The sequence below is a fragment of the Melanotaenia boesemani genome, chromosome 16, assembly GCF_017639745.1.
Source record: "Melanotaenia boesemani isolate fMelBoe1 chromosome 16, fMelBoe1.pri, whole genome shotgun sequence".
Classification (NCBI taxonomy): domain Eukaryota; kingdom Metazoa; phylum Chordata; class Actinopteri; order Atheriniformes; family Melanotaeniidae; genus Melanotaenia; species Melanotaenia boesemani.
The window spans coordinates 26,396,916-26,413,729 of NC_055697.1; the positions used below are offsets into that span (position 1 = coordinate 26,396,916).

Consider the following 16,814-nt stretch of genomic DNA (forward strand, 5'->3'; position numbering starts at 1 on the left):
AATATATGTTACAATGGCAGACGATTAGCTGGCTGCCATGTGCAGAGTATAGCACCTTTCAAAAGTTACCTTTCCAATTCTTCATTGTATGGAAATCAGGGCAAACATCCAGGTAACTACAACCTGTTAGGATGTGCCTCTGACAAGTAAAGACATTTCTTTTTTTAAAGTTGCTTGGCTGAAGTACACAAGAAATAACTCACGCGCAATATGTTCCTCTTTTGGAATGCCAAGGTTCAGCCAGAGGGCTTTGTTTTGGTCAATAGTGATAAGAAAAAAAGGAATAAAAAAAGACAGAAAGAAATATAGGAAGACAGGAAGGAAAGGAGGGAAGGAAGAGAGACAGCCGTCAAGATCAGAGGACAGACAGTAAATGGGAGTGGATGACAACACCTACAGGTCACAACAGCAGAGACACAGGAGTCCTCTCCTCTGCTGAGGAGGAGGAGCAGGAGCACCGGAGGAGAAGGGGGAGGAGGTGCCTGGGAAGCTGGTCGGCAAAAATCAAACGGGACCCAATTATAGGAATCACAACGAGTCAGTGAGCAGGGGAACTCTCTTACGTGGAAAACACCAAGGCATTTGCGCGTTTTTCTACGCATACCGCAAGCGTGCACATACTCACACACTTCAAAAAAGGAGAAGAAGAAGAAGAAGAAAAAAAAGAGCACAGGTGCTACATACTTGTACATGAAGTACACACATCGTTTTGCTTGAAATACACACAGCAGAACATTCTTGTGTGTCCTCATGCGCACACTCATCCCAAACCTAGTGTGGATCCTGATAATTAGCCTGGCCAGGCCGCTGTGAAATTACTGTTCTCATCTGCTAATGGATGAGAAGACCTGAAGCGAACAGACACACACACACACACACACACACACACACACAAACACACGCTCCTCTATTAAAATAATAACAGAAGGAAAGACTAAAAAGCAAATAAAATACCCAACATTGGTACAGAATAAAGTCCTTAGCCTAGATATTTTTGAGTAATGAGGACAAGAAGTGGTGATGTTACAGCTTTATATTACATCTACACTACTGACTACTGATATGTTGTGAGAGCCACCTACAACGAGGAGGTGAAGGTGGTGATGTGCTCTTAACAACTAGCTTGTTTGTTAAGACCACGGAGAGCAGGTCAGGTGGCAATAAAGGCAGTGAAGGAAAAGAAAACAGGAAAACGGGATGTGGTAGAAAAGATGCTGAGCAAAAAAATAAAATGATGTGAGACTTGGTGAGAAATGAAAAACTGACATGAAAGTGGAAGAGAATGAGAGAAAGTGACTGAGAAGACAGATTGGGGAGAAAGAGGAGAGACAACTGAACCTGTGACCTTAGATGAAAGAACCAGTCACTGTGGGCTACAATTAGGAATGGCAGGAGGGAGAGCATAGGTCAGGAGAACAGAGCTACACACACACACACACACACACACACACACACACACACACACACACACACACACACACAAGTATTAAACAAGCAGTAGCTGTAGATGTGCGGGTTTACATGTTAAGCTACAGCTCTCATTCTAGTGTACATTTGAATGAATGCACTGGGATTAATAAAGACTATTTTCCTTTAATTTATTTTCACTGAATATACTGAAGTGAAACACTGTCATTAAACCCTCAAAACCCTCAGTTGTGCAACAAAATTTTATATGAAATAAAAATATAAATGTGCTACATCAGACTGACTGGTCCATTTATCAGATTTCAAAGCTTTGAACCCCTAAAACAGCTAATGTGGTCCCCTCTTCTCCCCCACATCTAGAAGCTGACTTTAATTGAATTAAATGATACCTTATGCATGCTAAACAGCAAAGCACCTACTTAGACAGATGGAGAGTTAAATGGGAAAGGCTTGTGCCTCTCCAGCTGATAACAGGGACACACACACATACTCATGCTAATCAAAACAAGACATCAAGTAATCTAATCTGAATCACTAACAATTATCAGCACATTGGCCTCGAGGCCAGTTGTATTCCTTTGATCAATGTTTTCGATTAAAAAAAGTGTAAACAATTCAATATCTCCCTCTCACCCTTCCCTGTTTTGATTCCTTCCCTTATGCAAAGGGTGTGTTGTGTGTGTGTTGGGGGGGACAATATTAACCAATTGTCCTTGGAAATGAGTAAGGAAATCAAGAGGAGAGGGGAGAGGGAAAAAACTTGAAGGGTAGGTCTGGCTACTTTAAGGAGCTAATCTGAGTGAAGTCAGCCATCTTGCCACACAACAAGGGACAGAGGAGGACCTTTCTTTTCCTCGCTGAGGAAATATATCAGCGCTGCAACAGCTTTGAAAACCTCTTTTAATTTGCTCTCTTCCTCTGAAGAATTTTAACGTCCACCAGTCCTTGGAAGGTCCTCATTTATTTCCTCAGATTATTCTGAAACGGTTATTTCTGTGGCTGGCACACAAACACACACATTTTTCTTATAAAAAAAAAAAAAAAAGAGGAGAGAAAACACATCTAATTCAAGGGCATATTTCTCTTTAAGGGTTGAGGCAGCAAATGCAGGGACACACGGCTGCTGCCTTTTAGATATTTCATTACCAAAAGGTATTTATTTCATTTTACCCTCAAATCTCTTGTCGTCACAATTCTCACAAGACCACATTTTTTGCTTCTTCTTCACCTCTTTACTTTCTCTGAAATATTTGGAAACGTGACTGAAGATTTGACCGCGGTGCTTTCCCAGAGTAACTCTTGGTTCATCAGCGTGCCCTTTCCTCCCAGTACATTATGTGTAGTGGAGCGTGCTTAGTTCAGAGCTGGCAATTTCACTCGCATCTTCTCTAGTCTAGTTAGCCTCAGTACAGCGATTCTTAACTCTCTTTTACAGTGAATGTACTTTTGCTGACAGGTGTTTGTGTACAGCATTTTCTCGGTATGCCAGGGTAAAGTGCAGGGGGCAGAAAATTTTGTTAGGAATGTCATAAAAATTGTGCAGAGTCAAGATGACCAAAGGGAGAGTCTGAAGAGAGAAAGAGTTGTGTTTATGGTGGGTGGAACGAGGGAGCAAAGTCCATCCACATTTAAGTTTTTTTTACTGACATGTTCAGGTTGTGGTGTTCAGCAGCCCATGAGAGAGTTTCAGCAGAAGTTAATAAGAAAAAGTCGTCTCTCCTTCTCAAAGCTTGTTCATAAAGTGTTCATGAAAGCAGCCTGCCAGAGGATGATACAGTTTAGACAGGCTTTTTCAGAGTGTTAGAAGTGTAGTGAGCAGCAAACAGAGAACAGTGGAAGTGGAATGAAGGTGTTGAAGAGGCTGGTGCACACACTATTGTTCCTGGGGCCTGGAGCAAGTGACGTAAAGGATGTAATATTCTGATTGAAGGGTATACACATCTACATAATGGAAACAACATCTGAATCTCCTCACATCTTAATTCAATTACTGTTTACTCCAAATATGACAGCTTACGACACTCACCTTCACATACTGTATTTATTATATGAACCTCAAATGTTACGTCTACTATGATAGAAAATAATCATTGCATCTAAAAAGATGTTGATTAGGAAATAGTTAAATAAAAAATATGCTCCGACTATAATGAATAGTGATACTGATTAAGTCTACAGCATTATCCCAAAGAGGAATAATGTTTTTCTGTTTTATTCTAAGATCTTAAAGTGATTTTAAAGAAAACTGATCAATAAGGCTGACATTTATGCCAGATTTTATTTAGCAGTGTTCACCAAACTCTCCTTGGCTGTCAGGATATGTAAAAACATGTCATTTCTGAGACTGAATACATCTTAATTATGAACGTACAAACATGGTTAAAGTGTATAATTGAGTATTTTAGTGTAAAATTATACAGGTAGACATGTAAAGGATAATATTAGCATTTTTCTATATTTTTCTAGATGTGTTTTTCCTCTCTTCATCTGCTTTGTCTATGATGTTCAGGCAAGTTCTTGTTTTGAGTGTTTTAATAATAAAAAAAAATTGGGAGGTGTTATATCTTTTATTTATAAGTAAAATGGCATGTTTCCTAAGTTAAGGTAAAATAAATAATAAAGGAAGCATTACTGTGAATTTTACTAGCATCATTTGACCAGCTTTTGTCATGGTTGTCACTTTAAAACTTCGCTTTTTCATTTTCCAAACCAAAAATGAATATTTAACCAGAAATGACACCAGAACTGGCTGACATCTCACTCCTTTTAGTTAGAAAAGTAAACCGTTTCAACCCAGAAGTGCACGCATCTAGCATTTTGACTCACATCGCAGACGCCTGCAGCCCTGTTTGGTGCAGTGACGGCCGAGTTGGGAACGTTCTTGCTGCCTGCTTTCATGGCGGCGTCTTTGCGTGCCTGCTCCAGGAGGAGTCTGGCTCTCTCCTTCAACTCCTCTTGACGAGAGAGTGCCTTCTGTGTACAAAAAACATAAGTGTGATCAGATAGTTAAAGTTTGGAAAGGCTTCATTTGACTAATGACCCTGTGAGATAAAATAGTTGTGATTTAATCACTGGAATATATTCTATTATCACTTGGTATATGAAGTATGAAATATGTATATGACAGAGGAAGATTTTTATTTTTTTTTCTCATTTTCAAAATTGAAATTTAAACACATTTTGTACAGAATCCAGTTTTAAAAGAATAACTCACTTTCTCAGCTGGAGGACTTGATGCAGGTGCAGGTGATGGCTCCTTAAAAAAAAGAAAATGCAACATAACTACAGGAGCTTAACAGCAAAAATTACTAGTACCAGCTTTTATAACATTGAGATTTGAGCCTGGATTAGTTTACAAGGGAAGGTAGAAAAGGAGTAAGACCTGTTGCCCAGGTAAGAGGGCAGGTTAGTAGCTGTGTTCACAGCTCTGACTGGCTCCAGAGGTCTGGAGAGCATAACAGTTTTTAAAAAGGAGACCAAAACAAACACAGTAGTTTTGGATTTTATCTCCAGGAGAGGAGCAAATAAGGTAAAGTACGTTTTTGCATGAGGCAGAATGTGTTTCTAACACTGAAAGCTGTTTATCTTTTCAACTATTTCAATCTGGTTTGGAAGCAGGTGAGAATACATCCCACTAACTACATAACAGAGGATCAAAAATGGGGTGTCATGGCTGTCATAACCCCCCTGGTACCCCCTTCCCTTCCAACCCTGTGACCTTTCGACTTGTAAACAAGAAGCGGTAATCTGGGGTTAACAAACACAGGCAGCGCTGCATTCAGCGTGTTTGTGTGTGAGCAGGTGCACACACATTCATACAGGTGTGTGTCAGCGTGTGAGACGAGATGATGTCTGCTCTGTGCAAAGCATCGCCACGCCTGAGCAGTCACGGCACCAACTGTCATCAACTGCAGGGATGAGAAATATAATGAAAAATATAATGAAATGTCAAAGCAGGGGGGTTCTCTTGGGCGCCTTTCTGTAGTCGCCACATGTTAAGGAGCCGCGGCCTGGATGTGTCTGGTTCTTGGCAATGAGACAGGTAACGACAACATCTAATGCAGAATTGGAGAATTTCAGTACGGTCATCTCAGCAGTGGTATCAACGAGGTTGGGATTGGAAGCTTAGCGAGCACCAGGAGGGAATGAATGTTTGCTGCATCCTCTGTCTTATGACTGACGTCGCTGTGAAAGTATCAATCAAAGCCAGGGTGCAAGGATAAAAACATGAACAATCCATTTAGGGGCCAAGCAGGTACCTGCAGGTAAACGTTGTCGGAATCTTAATACCCGACTTAAGAGGCAAAAATAAGTCTACAACAGACAGAAGGTCCAGTAGTTATTTTAACCTCTTCTTTACGAGAGGCTTTTGTACAGGGATATGTGCAGTGAAGAAGATCTTTGCATACGTCAGGAAGCACCAATCCACATGAGCACATGAAGCATAACAAAATCAGAGGGAGAAACTCAGCTAAAACTCTACCAGGCACTGGCATCCAAATGAAACACAGTTCAAATCCCCAAGCAGTTACATGGGAATGTAACAAAAACATGAGAACACTGTCACTAAGAGGACTGTTCCCAAATTTGAGGAACTGGAGAAACACTGAGTCACAATAGGTGTGACAAAGAGGAATTTATCTATTAAAAAACAAAAAAAAACAGGAAATTTACCAGTTTGGTGGTGACATCTGTGTGGTTGACTGGAGAAGATTCGATGTCTGTGGTGGGCTCTGACTCAGAGTGCCGCAGAATGGCCCTCTTCTTCTTCATGAGGTCAGCATCCCTGTTATAGGAGAAGCCCAGTTTCTGGTGAGGTGGCAAGTGGGAAGAGGAGGTTCCTCTTCTGGTTGGGGACCCTGGTTCGATACCTTCCTTTCCTCTATCCTCACCCCCCTCTTCCTTCTGTTGTCTTTCCTTCTCCATCTCTCTCTCCACTCTCTGTGGTAAATCGCTGAGGTCTAAAGTATTAGCTTTGAGCAGGTTCCCCCTGTCCTCTGAGCCTGGCGGCGTCATGTGGGTTGAGTTTGTAGCTGCGGTGGCTAATACTGTGCGTGGTGATGGAATGGGAGGCGAGGATTGCGAAGGCCCTGCTGTCGGTGAGCTGGTCGAATCTACTCTTACATGGGACTCCATCATATTCTCCCCTGCAGCTTCGGCGCCGTTGGATTCGGTGGGAACGTCCCCAGCAGATGTAACGAGCTCAGAGTTAGCCTGACGATGCTGCACATCGTTCAGTTCAGCATAGAACTTGTCCTGGCCGATGGAGGCATTTGTATCGGTTTCAAAGTCACCCACTTTGTAGGTGCTTCGACTGCTGTTGGCTTCTATCTGCACCACGTTGAGTTCCTCGCCCGAAAAATGAGCCCGGATCTGGTACAGGTAGGTCATCACTGTCAGCTTGTCGGGAATGGCCAGCAACACCATGTCTGATGGCTCCAGGAGACGAGAGATCCCCAGGCTCGCAAAGCCGTCATACGCCTGCGAAATCAAGGACATGAGTAAACATTAACACACAGTTATGTAACAAATAACCCCCAAAACCAGAAAGGTAGAACTGAGGGAGCTAAGGTGTGAGAAGTCTGCTTTCTTTTTAAACACAAGTTGGATTTGTTGCATTGCATGATCTAAGCGTGTACTCTATGTGACACCTCTGACATGGCCACTGACGGGTCATGTCAGGGATGGTTGTCCTCGATAAGAAACGCAGATATCCCAAGACAGAGAGCTTAATCCCAAAGTGTGTGTGAGTGTGTGTCCTTATCACGTCCCTACATCAACATACCCACCCTCTCCACCACGCGTGTAATTGGTCTGATTAGACTCTGATGAGAAAATACAGGTGTGATTATCAAGTGACACACGAAAAACCAATCCCCCATCACGAGATAGACGTAGACAGAGAGAGAAGGGATGAAAACCATTATCACTGCAAATGACAGGTAAATAAATAGATTAACAGAACACACACACGCTGCCTCCATTCCTGTGCACACGCAGCCTCCTCATCCATTTCTCAGATATCACAGCTTGTATCTGGTCTGCTTGATAGTGTTGATCTAATTCCAACCTGTTGCAGCAGCCGTTTGTTTCACTGCCTCCACAGATCTCTCCAGACGATCAATCTCTCAGTCGCTCTACCAGATTCTATTTCTTGATCTTTTTTTTCTCCAAACACCCAGAAATGTTTTTAAAGAGCCAACTGTTCTTAGTCCTGTCCTGCTTTAAGTTTCCTCCTTCACCAAACACATTAACATCCTTATGAGTTAATAAAAAAAACAAAAAACTTTATTGGACTAAAACAGTTCTGAGTGTGTCTACTCAGGATATCCTGGACTGCCGGTGCTTTCCCTGAGCTTAATAGAAATACACAACTCTATGTTTAAAGGAGGAAAAGTTGATAAATAAATAACTCAGCCTAACTGCAAAGCATCACAGAGGACATCATCAGTGGCATCTCAGGGACTAGAAATGATGAAGTCCAGATTTGACCAGCATATTTAAAATTGTACAGGAGAAGTGTGGGCAAAGGTTCATGATCTGAAGCTCAGCAGAGGCCATTTGGCACAAGACAACGACTCAAAGAAACTAAGTAGATCAACAACAGAATTGCTTGCTAACACAAATAGTTAATCAGCCAATCACATGGCGGTAACTCAGTGCATTTAGGCATATAGACGTGGTCAAGACGACTTGCTCAAGTTCAAACTGAGGAGACTGAAGATAGCATGGATGTTGGCATCAAACAGGCTGGTCTGAGTATTTCAGAAACTGGGATTTTCACACACAACCATCTCTACGGTTTACTGAGAATGGTCTGAAAAAGAGAAAATAGCCAGTGAGCAACAGTTGTCTGGACCAAAATGCCTTGGTCAGAGGGGCAGACTGGCTGGAAATGACAAAAAGGCAACAGTAACACCTCTAATCTTAAAGCAGCAGAAGACCACACCAGGTGTGACCCCCGTCAGCTAAGAACAGGAAACTGAGGCTAGAATTCACACAGGCTCTTTTAAACTGAACAACAGAAGATGGAAAAACGTTGCCTGGTCTATTGAGTCTCCATTTTGGATGGAACCATCTTACCTTGTATCAACAGTTCACGCTGCTGCTGGTGTAATGGTATGGGGAATATTTTGTTGGCCCACTTTGGAACCCTTGGTACCAAGGTGGCGTGGTTTAAACACCACCAACAATCTGAGTATTGTTGCTAACCGTGTCCATCCCTTTATGTCCACAGTGTAGCATCTTCTGATGGCTACTTCCAGTAAGATGTACAAACTGGTTTCCTGAACATGACAATGTTTGACGCACTCTGACAGTCATTCACAGTCAATGATGTCAATCCAAAAGAGCAGTGGTTCTCCAGCTTTTTCAACATTGCACCCCCTGTAAGAATAAATTTTCACCTGCTAAAGCAGGACTGTGAATTTCAGGTTCCACATTCAGCACAATTTGATCTTCAGTGGGCCAGACCAGTAAAATAACTTCATAATAACTTATAAATAATGAAAACTCCACATTTTCCCCTTTGATTTAGTGCAAAGAAGGACAAATACATTATCAACATGTTTACCTTTAATAAACTATCCTTTTAGAAATCATGCACAACCTGAAAGTTTTAGAGAAAAATCAGTTTCAGTAATATTTTACATCAGTTACACATTTAGATCATTTTGGAATTTTTTTTATTTACATATTGTATTTTCATTTATTTTATTTGATATTGTTACTATATTTATTATATATATATATTTTCTATATCTACAAAAAAAACATGAAATATATATTTATACTTTTATAAAATATATATAAATGTAATGTAATATTTTTATTTAAAACCTATTTGGAAATATTAGAAATATATTTTCTAATTTATTTTATTTATTTAATATATATAAAATATATTCCATATTTTATTATATACATTTCTACTTAGTATTTTTATTTGTATAATTCCCTTCGACTTACTTTATTTTATGTACTTCACAGAGTGTGTCCAAATACCCCAAGGTGTACAAGTACCCTTACTTAAGAAATACTGCAATAGAACACCTTTGGGATGTGGTGGAACGGGATGTTTTCCTCTCTAATTTCCTCTCCTTAGTTCTGCATTATACAGGGCCCTAAAACTTCTTACAAAAGAACAGTAGTGCTGTGGTTTACAGGATGTAGATGACCGTTTTTCATTCAGACTGCAATGTTCCTTCTTTAAAAGACATGAAAATTACAGGGTTTGCAGGGTAGCTATGGCACCTACACTATGCTGCACGAGAAAATTAATCCCTTTCAGTGTAGCTAATCTTATTTCTCCAACTGCATTTGTTTCTATAACAGACGGAGAGAGCTGAAAACACCAGCTCAAGAGAGAAATGGAGAATAAGAAGCCGGTGCATTCAACTGCGAGATGTTTCTCAATTTACAATCAATTATGTTTTTTTTTTTTCACTTTGACCTGTTTTGCCCCTTTTATAGATGGAAAACGTACCAACTGGTGGAACAGCAGTACTTGCATAGGGAAATGAGTATGTGAGTTTTCTTTGCTCATAAAGAACAGAGAGCAGTTTAAAGCCAGCCGGTTTAACAACACCCCCAGTCAGAAACAGCGTGTGAAAGAAAAAGAATATGAGGAAGAGGGCCTGATTGGGTTTCTAACACGTATTCAGGGGAGCAAAGTGTGCTTGTATTGTTCCCCTCTTGCCCAGGGTAGGCTGTGAAAGAGAGCGACAACTTTGCTGCTCAATAGGCAAAAATGAAAGAAAGGGAAAGAGAAAAGAGTGAGAGTGGGAGAAAGTGAGAGTTGTAGGAGGGGAGAGACGGGGAGGCTCTCGAGCTGGGTTTTGTTTCAGGCTCGATGTTCGCCTTGACATGTGCTACAGTCTTTTTGACCTCAGTGTCATTCTTTATTCTTCGAATACATTCTCTTACAGCTTGACAAGCTCTGATCATACCACACTGAGACAACGATGACTACTGTGTCCAGTATTCTGTGGTAGTAGGCTGGAATTTGTGCAACAAAACCTCCAGAAAACATCTGTTTCAATCCAACTCTAGGTGTTCTGTACTGTCTGGACTGTGACATCACACTTTATTATAAAGCTGTTGGCAGCTATTTTTGGCTTCCTAGATTATAATTTGAAGCATGAACAAGAGTTTACATGGTATCCATGTAAAGGAAAGTGTCACCCAATGCAACAACATGGCTCTGATGTGTTTTTAAAAGTTTATAATAAGACTGAGAGGAACAAGGAAGGACTCTAAAGGCCCATTTATGCTCTACGCGAAAGACAGCTACAGAGCATTTCGTCTGTATTCTGAGTCATTTACTAAGTAATTTGGTCTTCAGAAGGATCAAAGAAGAAGACGCCACCATGATGTATTTATTGGGCACACAGACCATATCCATCTACTGCGCTGGCTCTTTTTATATCTCTTTCTGAGAATGAACATTATCAGGATTTCCTCCACTGTCACCATGTTTGCTATTGTCTGAAACTGACTTCGGAGCTCTGAGATGAACTCTGAACTCCGCACTGCCCTCTGATGGATGCACTGGCTAACAACCATGCTAACATAAGTGACACATGAAAGCGTGAAGGCAGTGACGTTTGGAGCAGATGTACCTATTTACGTATAAAGGGAACATAAATTAACCTTAAGGGTGCATTCACACCAGCCCTCGAAACCCCATTGGTTTGCTAAGAATATCCAGTTTGTTTGGGGAGGTGTACATGCATAACCAAACTCTGATGTGCATCAAGGAAGCAAAGTCAAAGGTTTCAGTTCACTTCAAGCGAACCAAATCCAGGAAGTGGACTACAACTTATGTGGCAGAAACAGAGGTTTTCCCGCATTAACCAACAGATGCATTAACAGATTGTTGTCTTTTTTTTGTTGTTCCATCAGTAATTCTTGATGCAGTGCTGCCTTCAACAAGGAGGAGAATATGTTATTCAAAAGGTTAGTTTTGTTTGATTAAGAGTAATGTGGAAACAAACTCAGACCTGAAGAATGTTGCAATCCCCCGTTCGCACAGTCTAACCGACTATTAGATGCGATTTCGTTTGTTTGTGAATGCTCTCTGTAGCGCCAATCATTGTTTTCAAATCATATCAGATGTAACTGAACAGCGATAAGAACTGGATTTCTGACTCTAATAAGACACCTGACAATATCAGTAAATAAAGCTGCAATCAGTGTTTTAAAATTCAGCTGTAAACAGTGATTGTGAATGCAGCGCTGTGCGGCCCATTGAACAGAGTTCACAGACACAGCTGGTGCAAGAAAACATTTAACATCAGAAAAATGAACTGGTGTTCCTTCCCTACTGCTTCAACCACACATCCTTGTTGTAGCTCAGCTTTTTGGAATTCTTTCTTGAATTAGGGAGATTAAACTCTAGACTGGCTCTGGATTATTAAACATGGCAGTCTTCACATTTAGCCTGAAATACATGTCAACATATAAAGATACTCAAACTTACATGTAAGACCACGATTTTCTGTAGAGTTATGCCACAAAAGTCAATGCAGAAATAGAAACTAGAACTTAATGGAAGCATTAAACAGGCAAAGTGATATTAAATAGAGGATTTCTCCACTGAATGGGTTTCAGTTTCAGATGTGTATAATGTATAAACTTTAGAAAAATATGCATCGATCTGCGCTGCCATGGCTTCATTAACTTGATCTGAAAATAAAAAAAGAAAGAAATCTTTATTTTCTGAATTTTAAAAACATTAACATTTCGTCCAATAAGAATATAAAGTGTGTAGTAAAATAACTTTTCTGACTTTCCATCTACCTGAAGAAGCTCTGGATGTGGACTAAATGTCACCATGGCTTGCCCCCGGCCACTGCTCCCCACCCCCCCACCCCCTCCCTCTCAGTGACTGACAGCTATCTATCGTTGTCAATCATCAGCACCTCCCTCCCCTCAGCCCAACCCCTCGCGGTTGTGCTTGGGGCGATTCAGCCCAGTGCTTGGTGCAACACTATCAGATGGCATGACAAATTACTTCTCCTTGGCCTCATTACACACACACACAGACACACACATATAACAGCAAACCTGCAAAACAGACAGAGGAGGAAGTGGTCCAAACATATCAGAGCTCCAAAACCCTAAACAGACATAAGATGAGTCAATACATACAAAATCATCCACAGAAGTGGTACACATACACATACCCTTTAAAAATGGGTCATTTCAAAGGCTGTAAATGTTCTAAATATTCAACTCCTTCTCTTTTTTTTGTACGCACCCCCATTATTGATTGTCCTTATCTGTCATAATTCAGCACAGTCTGAGCTCACTGCAATCATTCTTCACTGATAGACAGAGAGGAGGAAGGGGGGCGTCTATCAACTTGCTATGAAAAGCAGAGATAGTCTTCGTTTCTTTACATTTCCATTTCTGCTGTCTATCCAATAAATTCTGAACCTTCACACGACTCCTTATGATCTCTACTACATCTAGATGTGGGAACAAAAAAGGCCTTTTTTTAAAATCTCAAACATTCAGATTTTCCCTTAAAACATTGAACATCCTCCTTTAATCCTCTTTTGTCATGTGCTCCTGCAATTAGTCTTACATATTTGCTCTTTATGGTCATTAACTGGCCACAGCAGTGTATGCATGTTTTTTTTCTCGCAGGAAAGATCATGGACACCCCTCTTCTGTTAAGAATCCTCAGGGTGCTACATAACACCACACGAGACACAGCTCCTTTTTCTTCTGTTTTGACCCAACTGGTTTTTACAATAACAAACCACAAAACCAAATACAACACACTTAAAACTTGTGTGGCGCTGCTGGAGAAATCACATCCGGAAATCCTTTTAAGTGAATATTTTCATGTATTATCACTTTAGAAACCAAAATATGTCTCGACTCTGACTGAAGTCATGTCTGAATAATTGCAAATTGTGAAGAAATAAATGCACATTTTTCCTTTATCAACACTTACAGGTGTCTGTTTTCACCCATCCTGACATCAAAATAGACCTCTGTTGGCCTGAACCTGCTTTACAGGTGACCATGTTATTTTCTTGTGTTGGGCTAAATGTTAGGACACTGATTCAATTCAGAAGCAGATTAAAAAGTTGTGGGGTAGTAAATTTCTGTGAAATAAGTGGCGACAATGTCACAGGAAAACCAAATATTCTGGCCATGAGTGTGTTTTGTTCACCGGTAGTTATTGGTAATAAAGACAAGATAAATAAATGAAGCACATGTTGAAATGTACCAAACCCATTCATTAGTCAGTGAATGTAGTGCAAAGACAAAGCGTTGGGGAAGTTTTGAATAATACCTTGTTTGGCACATCGTCAACTATGTTTATACACATGTAGTAAAGGCATTAGCTACATGAGTCTTAGCAGAAGGTATCTACCTGTGAAAATCAGAACCAGGTGTAGATCTCTGCAGAGAAGATGGCCGCAACATGCTTGATACAGTGCTGAAGCTATTCACCAGCTATCGCCTTCTACAGCATATTCCCATATTACTTATATCTAACCAATTTCTTCAGGGATACTTGAGCACCTGGAGGGGGGGTGAGGGCAGTTAGCAGATATGGGATTGGGTCTCTACCTCTCCCTCCACTGTGGTTATTGTCAACAGGGTAGCATTCATGCCTAACAGGGCCACCAGAGGTTATCGCTGAGCCAGAGTGTGTATGAGAAGAGGAAATCAAGCTGCAGGAAACCCGACGCATATCGTTCTGTGTAGCCCTCGGGGACCAAAGAGAGGACGCCCGTGCGCCATGCCTGTATAGGTGTCTGACTGTGTAGAGAGGGAAAAAACACTGTAGTGTGCATTTGTGTGATTTTTGCAGGTGTGTGCAGAGGAAGTAAATTGGCTGAAGGGACGGAGAGAAAACGGTGAGCTGTGCAAATGTTCTCCTTAAACAGTGAATGTGCAGATATGATGGTGAAGAGCGAGGAGGAAAATAGGTGGGTGCAAGATGAGATATTCAGCTGAGGCAGTGATACTCAAGCCAAGGGGTGTCAAAGGTAAGGTCCGGGGAGTCAAACGCTGCCCACCAGAGGGTCCAATCTGGTACAGGTGAAGACACAATTTGTTTATGAGGTTGCATTTTTGTTGTTAAAATATAAAACATTTCCAAGGCAGGTGGATAACTTTTTATATATATATCTATATATATATATATATATATATATAGATAGATATATATATATATATATAGATATATATATCTTTTACATCTGTCTTACTTAACCCTCCTGTTTTGCTTGTTTGTAAGGAATAGAAATAATGTACCCGGGTGAATTTGGCATGGGGCCTGTTGGATTTTCCAAAAGTGTCATAAACCAAAGATCACTGTTTATATTTCACTATTAACTTAATTACTAATCAGTCAATATTTAGAAATGGTGTTTTTACCTCTTCCAGATCAAGAAGGAAAATGAACTTCTGAGTTCACAAAAACTGCATGTTAAAACATTTTTACTTTAGTTTGTTTTATGTGGTCAGGATTACTACACATGTTATTAAATGTTTTGTGATTATAAAGTTATAATTCATGTGTATATGAGAACAAAGGGATAGTTCAATAAATATAAATATCTTAATCTTCAGATGAAAAATGTGGAGTCTTTGTTATCTATATGTTACTTGGCTGATGTTTTACTGGTCCAGCTCACTTGAGATCAAATTGCACTTTATGTGGTCCCTGAACTAAGATGAGTTTGACACCCCTCCTCAAGCCAATAAGGTAACAAACATGTACAACCTGTACATTCAAATCACCACAATGCAAACACACACATACCAGCAGCAGTAAACTGAGCTCCCAGCTGGTTGTCAAGCTGAGACACCATCTCATCACCAGGTGACTAAGACATGCTCTAGACACACACACATCGCAGCAGGGGTTAACATCTCATGAAAACTGTCATTATTTTTACCACCTGTCTGCAGAGTGTGTGTATGAGCACATATATTTGCTTGTCTTCTTGTGTGTTTAAACTCCCCACCTCAAACTCTGTAAACACACATACACACCATATCCTGGGATTAATGGCAGGTCTCTAAATAAGGCCAAACAGAGATGTGGATGGGAGGGAGGTAAGTGGTGAGAAGGACCCAGCGGTGGCTGCCTCTTACCTTTTTGTTGTTTTCTTTAATATCCTGAGGATTGAGCGACTTGTAGTCTCTGAAAGAACGGTGGGGAGGGTTGGAGAGGAGGAGTAGGAGGGCAGAGGAACAGAAGATGGAGAGACACAGTGGAGAAAGAGGTGCGTTTAAATATGCGTCACATGTAATGGTATTAGAACTGTAACATGCAATTTCAGAGCAGTGCAATCAACAGAACTAATAGAGTGGAAAATATGTAAAAATAACACACTGGAGTGCAAAGGAAGATGAGCATAAACACACACATGTACACAGAGCAGAGTTTTAAATAATTATCTTCATGTCTGCTCTCTTGATGGAGCTGCATTTGCTGTTCGTTTGTATGTTTCACACATATTTAACGGTAAACATTTAAGGAAGCTCAAGTTTACTGAATACTTAAAGTAACATGCAAACAAGATAAGTGTAGGTAATAAACATAGAGCTCTATATTTAAATAAGAGAATGACTGCAGGAACACATAACACAACCTGGCTTGTGTTAATTTAATCCTTTTTTTACATTCTGAATAAAATAAGAGTTTATAGGAGTGTGTGTTTGGTTCGTACATTACGTCTGGTCTGAAATGGTGCAGGAGAGCACAGAAGGCCAGACCGTTCCTCCAGGAGGTGGTGAAGTTGGTGATCTTTACCCCGCGGTAGTTCTTGGTGACCTCACGGCACCAGGCCAGCAGGGATTGGCTGGCATTGGGTTTCCCTCCGAGAACTGGGCTTGGGACCGGGCTGGGCTGCAGGCAGAGAGGGAAGGAGGAGGACGGGGCAAAAAGGAGGTCGTTTTAAGAGGGGAGTGATTGAAGACAAAAAAGAAGAGGAAAGAGAAAAGCATTTGTAACATTAGATTTCTTATTTAAAATATAATTTTGTCTGTACCAGTAACAACACCCATTTCCACACACTGTCCACATCACACCCCTCCAATCACTCCCCAGTCCCCTTTATTATTTATTTCTCAATAAAATGTTTTACTTAGCAACCACCACCCATTTAATTTGCATGCCATACTGGCATTTAATGAGCCCACACATGCATGAACGTGCACACGGGCAGACACACCTCATAATGAAGGGTCATTCAGAAAGCAGTGTATGCCCGTGAATAATGTAAACATCTTATTAATTAGCTCCGCCTTTGAAGTCTTATCTGGGTTAAAAGCGTTCACCATTAGGAGCCTGTCCTCTCCCAGACTCCAAATCCCACAAATCCTTGGTAGTATGGAGACACTGGTCTTCC

The 16,814-nt window shown here is 40.7% G+C and overlaps 1 protein-coding gene across 6 annotated transcripts in view; it reads right to left on the bottom strand.

Moving 5' to 3' along the window:
• The window catches only part of ehbp1 (EH domain binding protein 1), a 148,855-nt gene that overhangs the window by 66,275 nt on the left and 65,766 nt on the right, over nt 1-16,814 (bottom strand). For all 6 annotated transcript variants that reach the window (XM_042009941.1, XM_042009945.1, XM_042009942.1 and 3 more), the window contains 5 exons: nt 16,134-16,312; nt 15,556-15,604; nt 6,103-6,909; nt 4,643-4,684; nt 4,255-4,401 (listed from right to left, as the gene is read on the bottom strand). In XM_042009941.1, the coding sequence (XP_041865875.1) occupies nt 4,255-4,401; nt 4,643-4,684; nt 6,103-6,909; nt 15,556-15,604; nt 16,134-16,312 (1,224 nt within the window). The remainder of the gene's footprint in view (nt 1-4,254; nt 4,402-4,642; nt 4,685-6,102; nt 6,910-15,555; nt 15,605-16,133; nt 16,313-16,814) is intronic.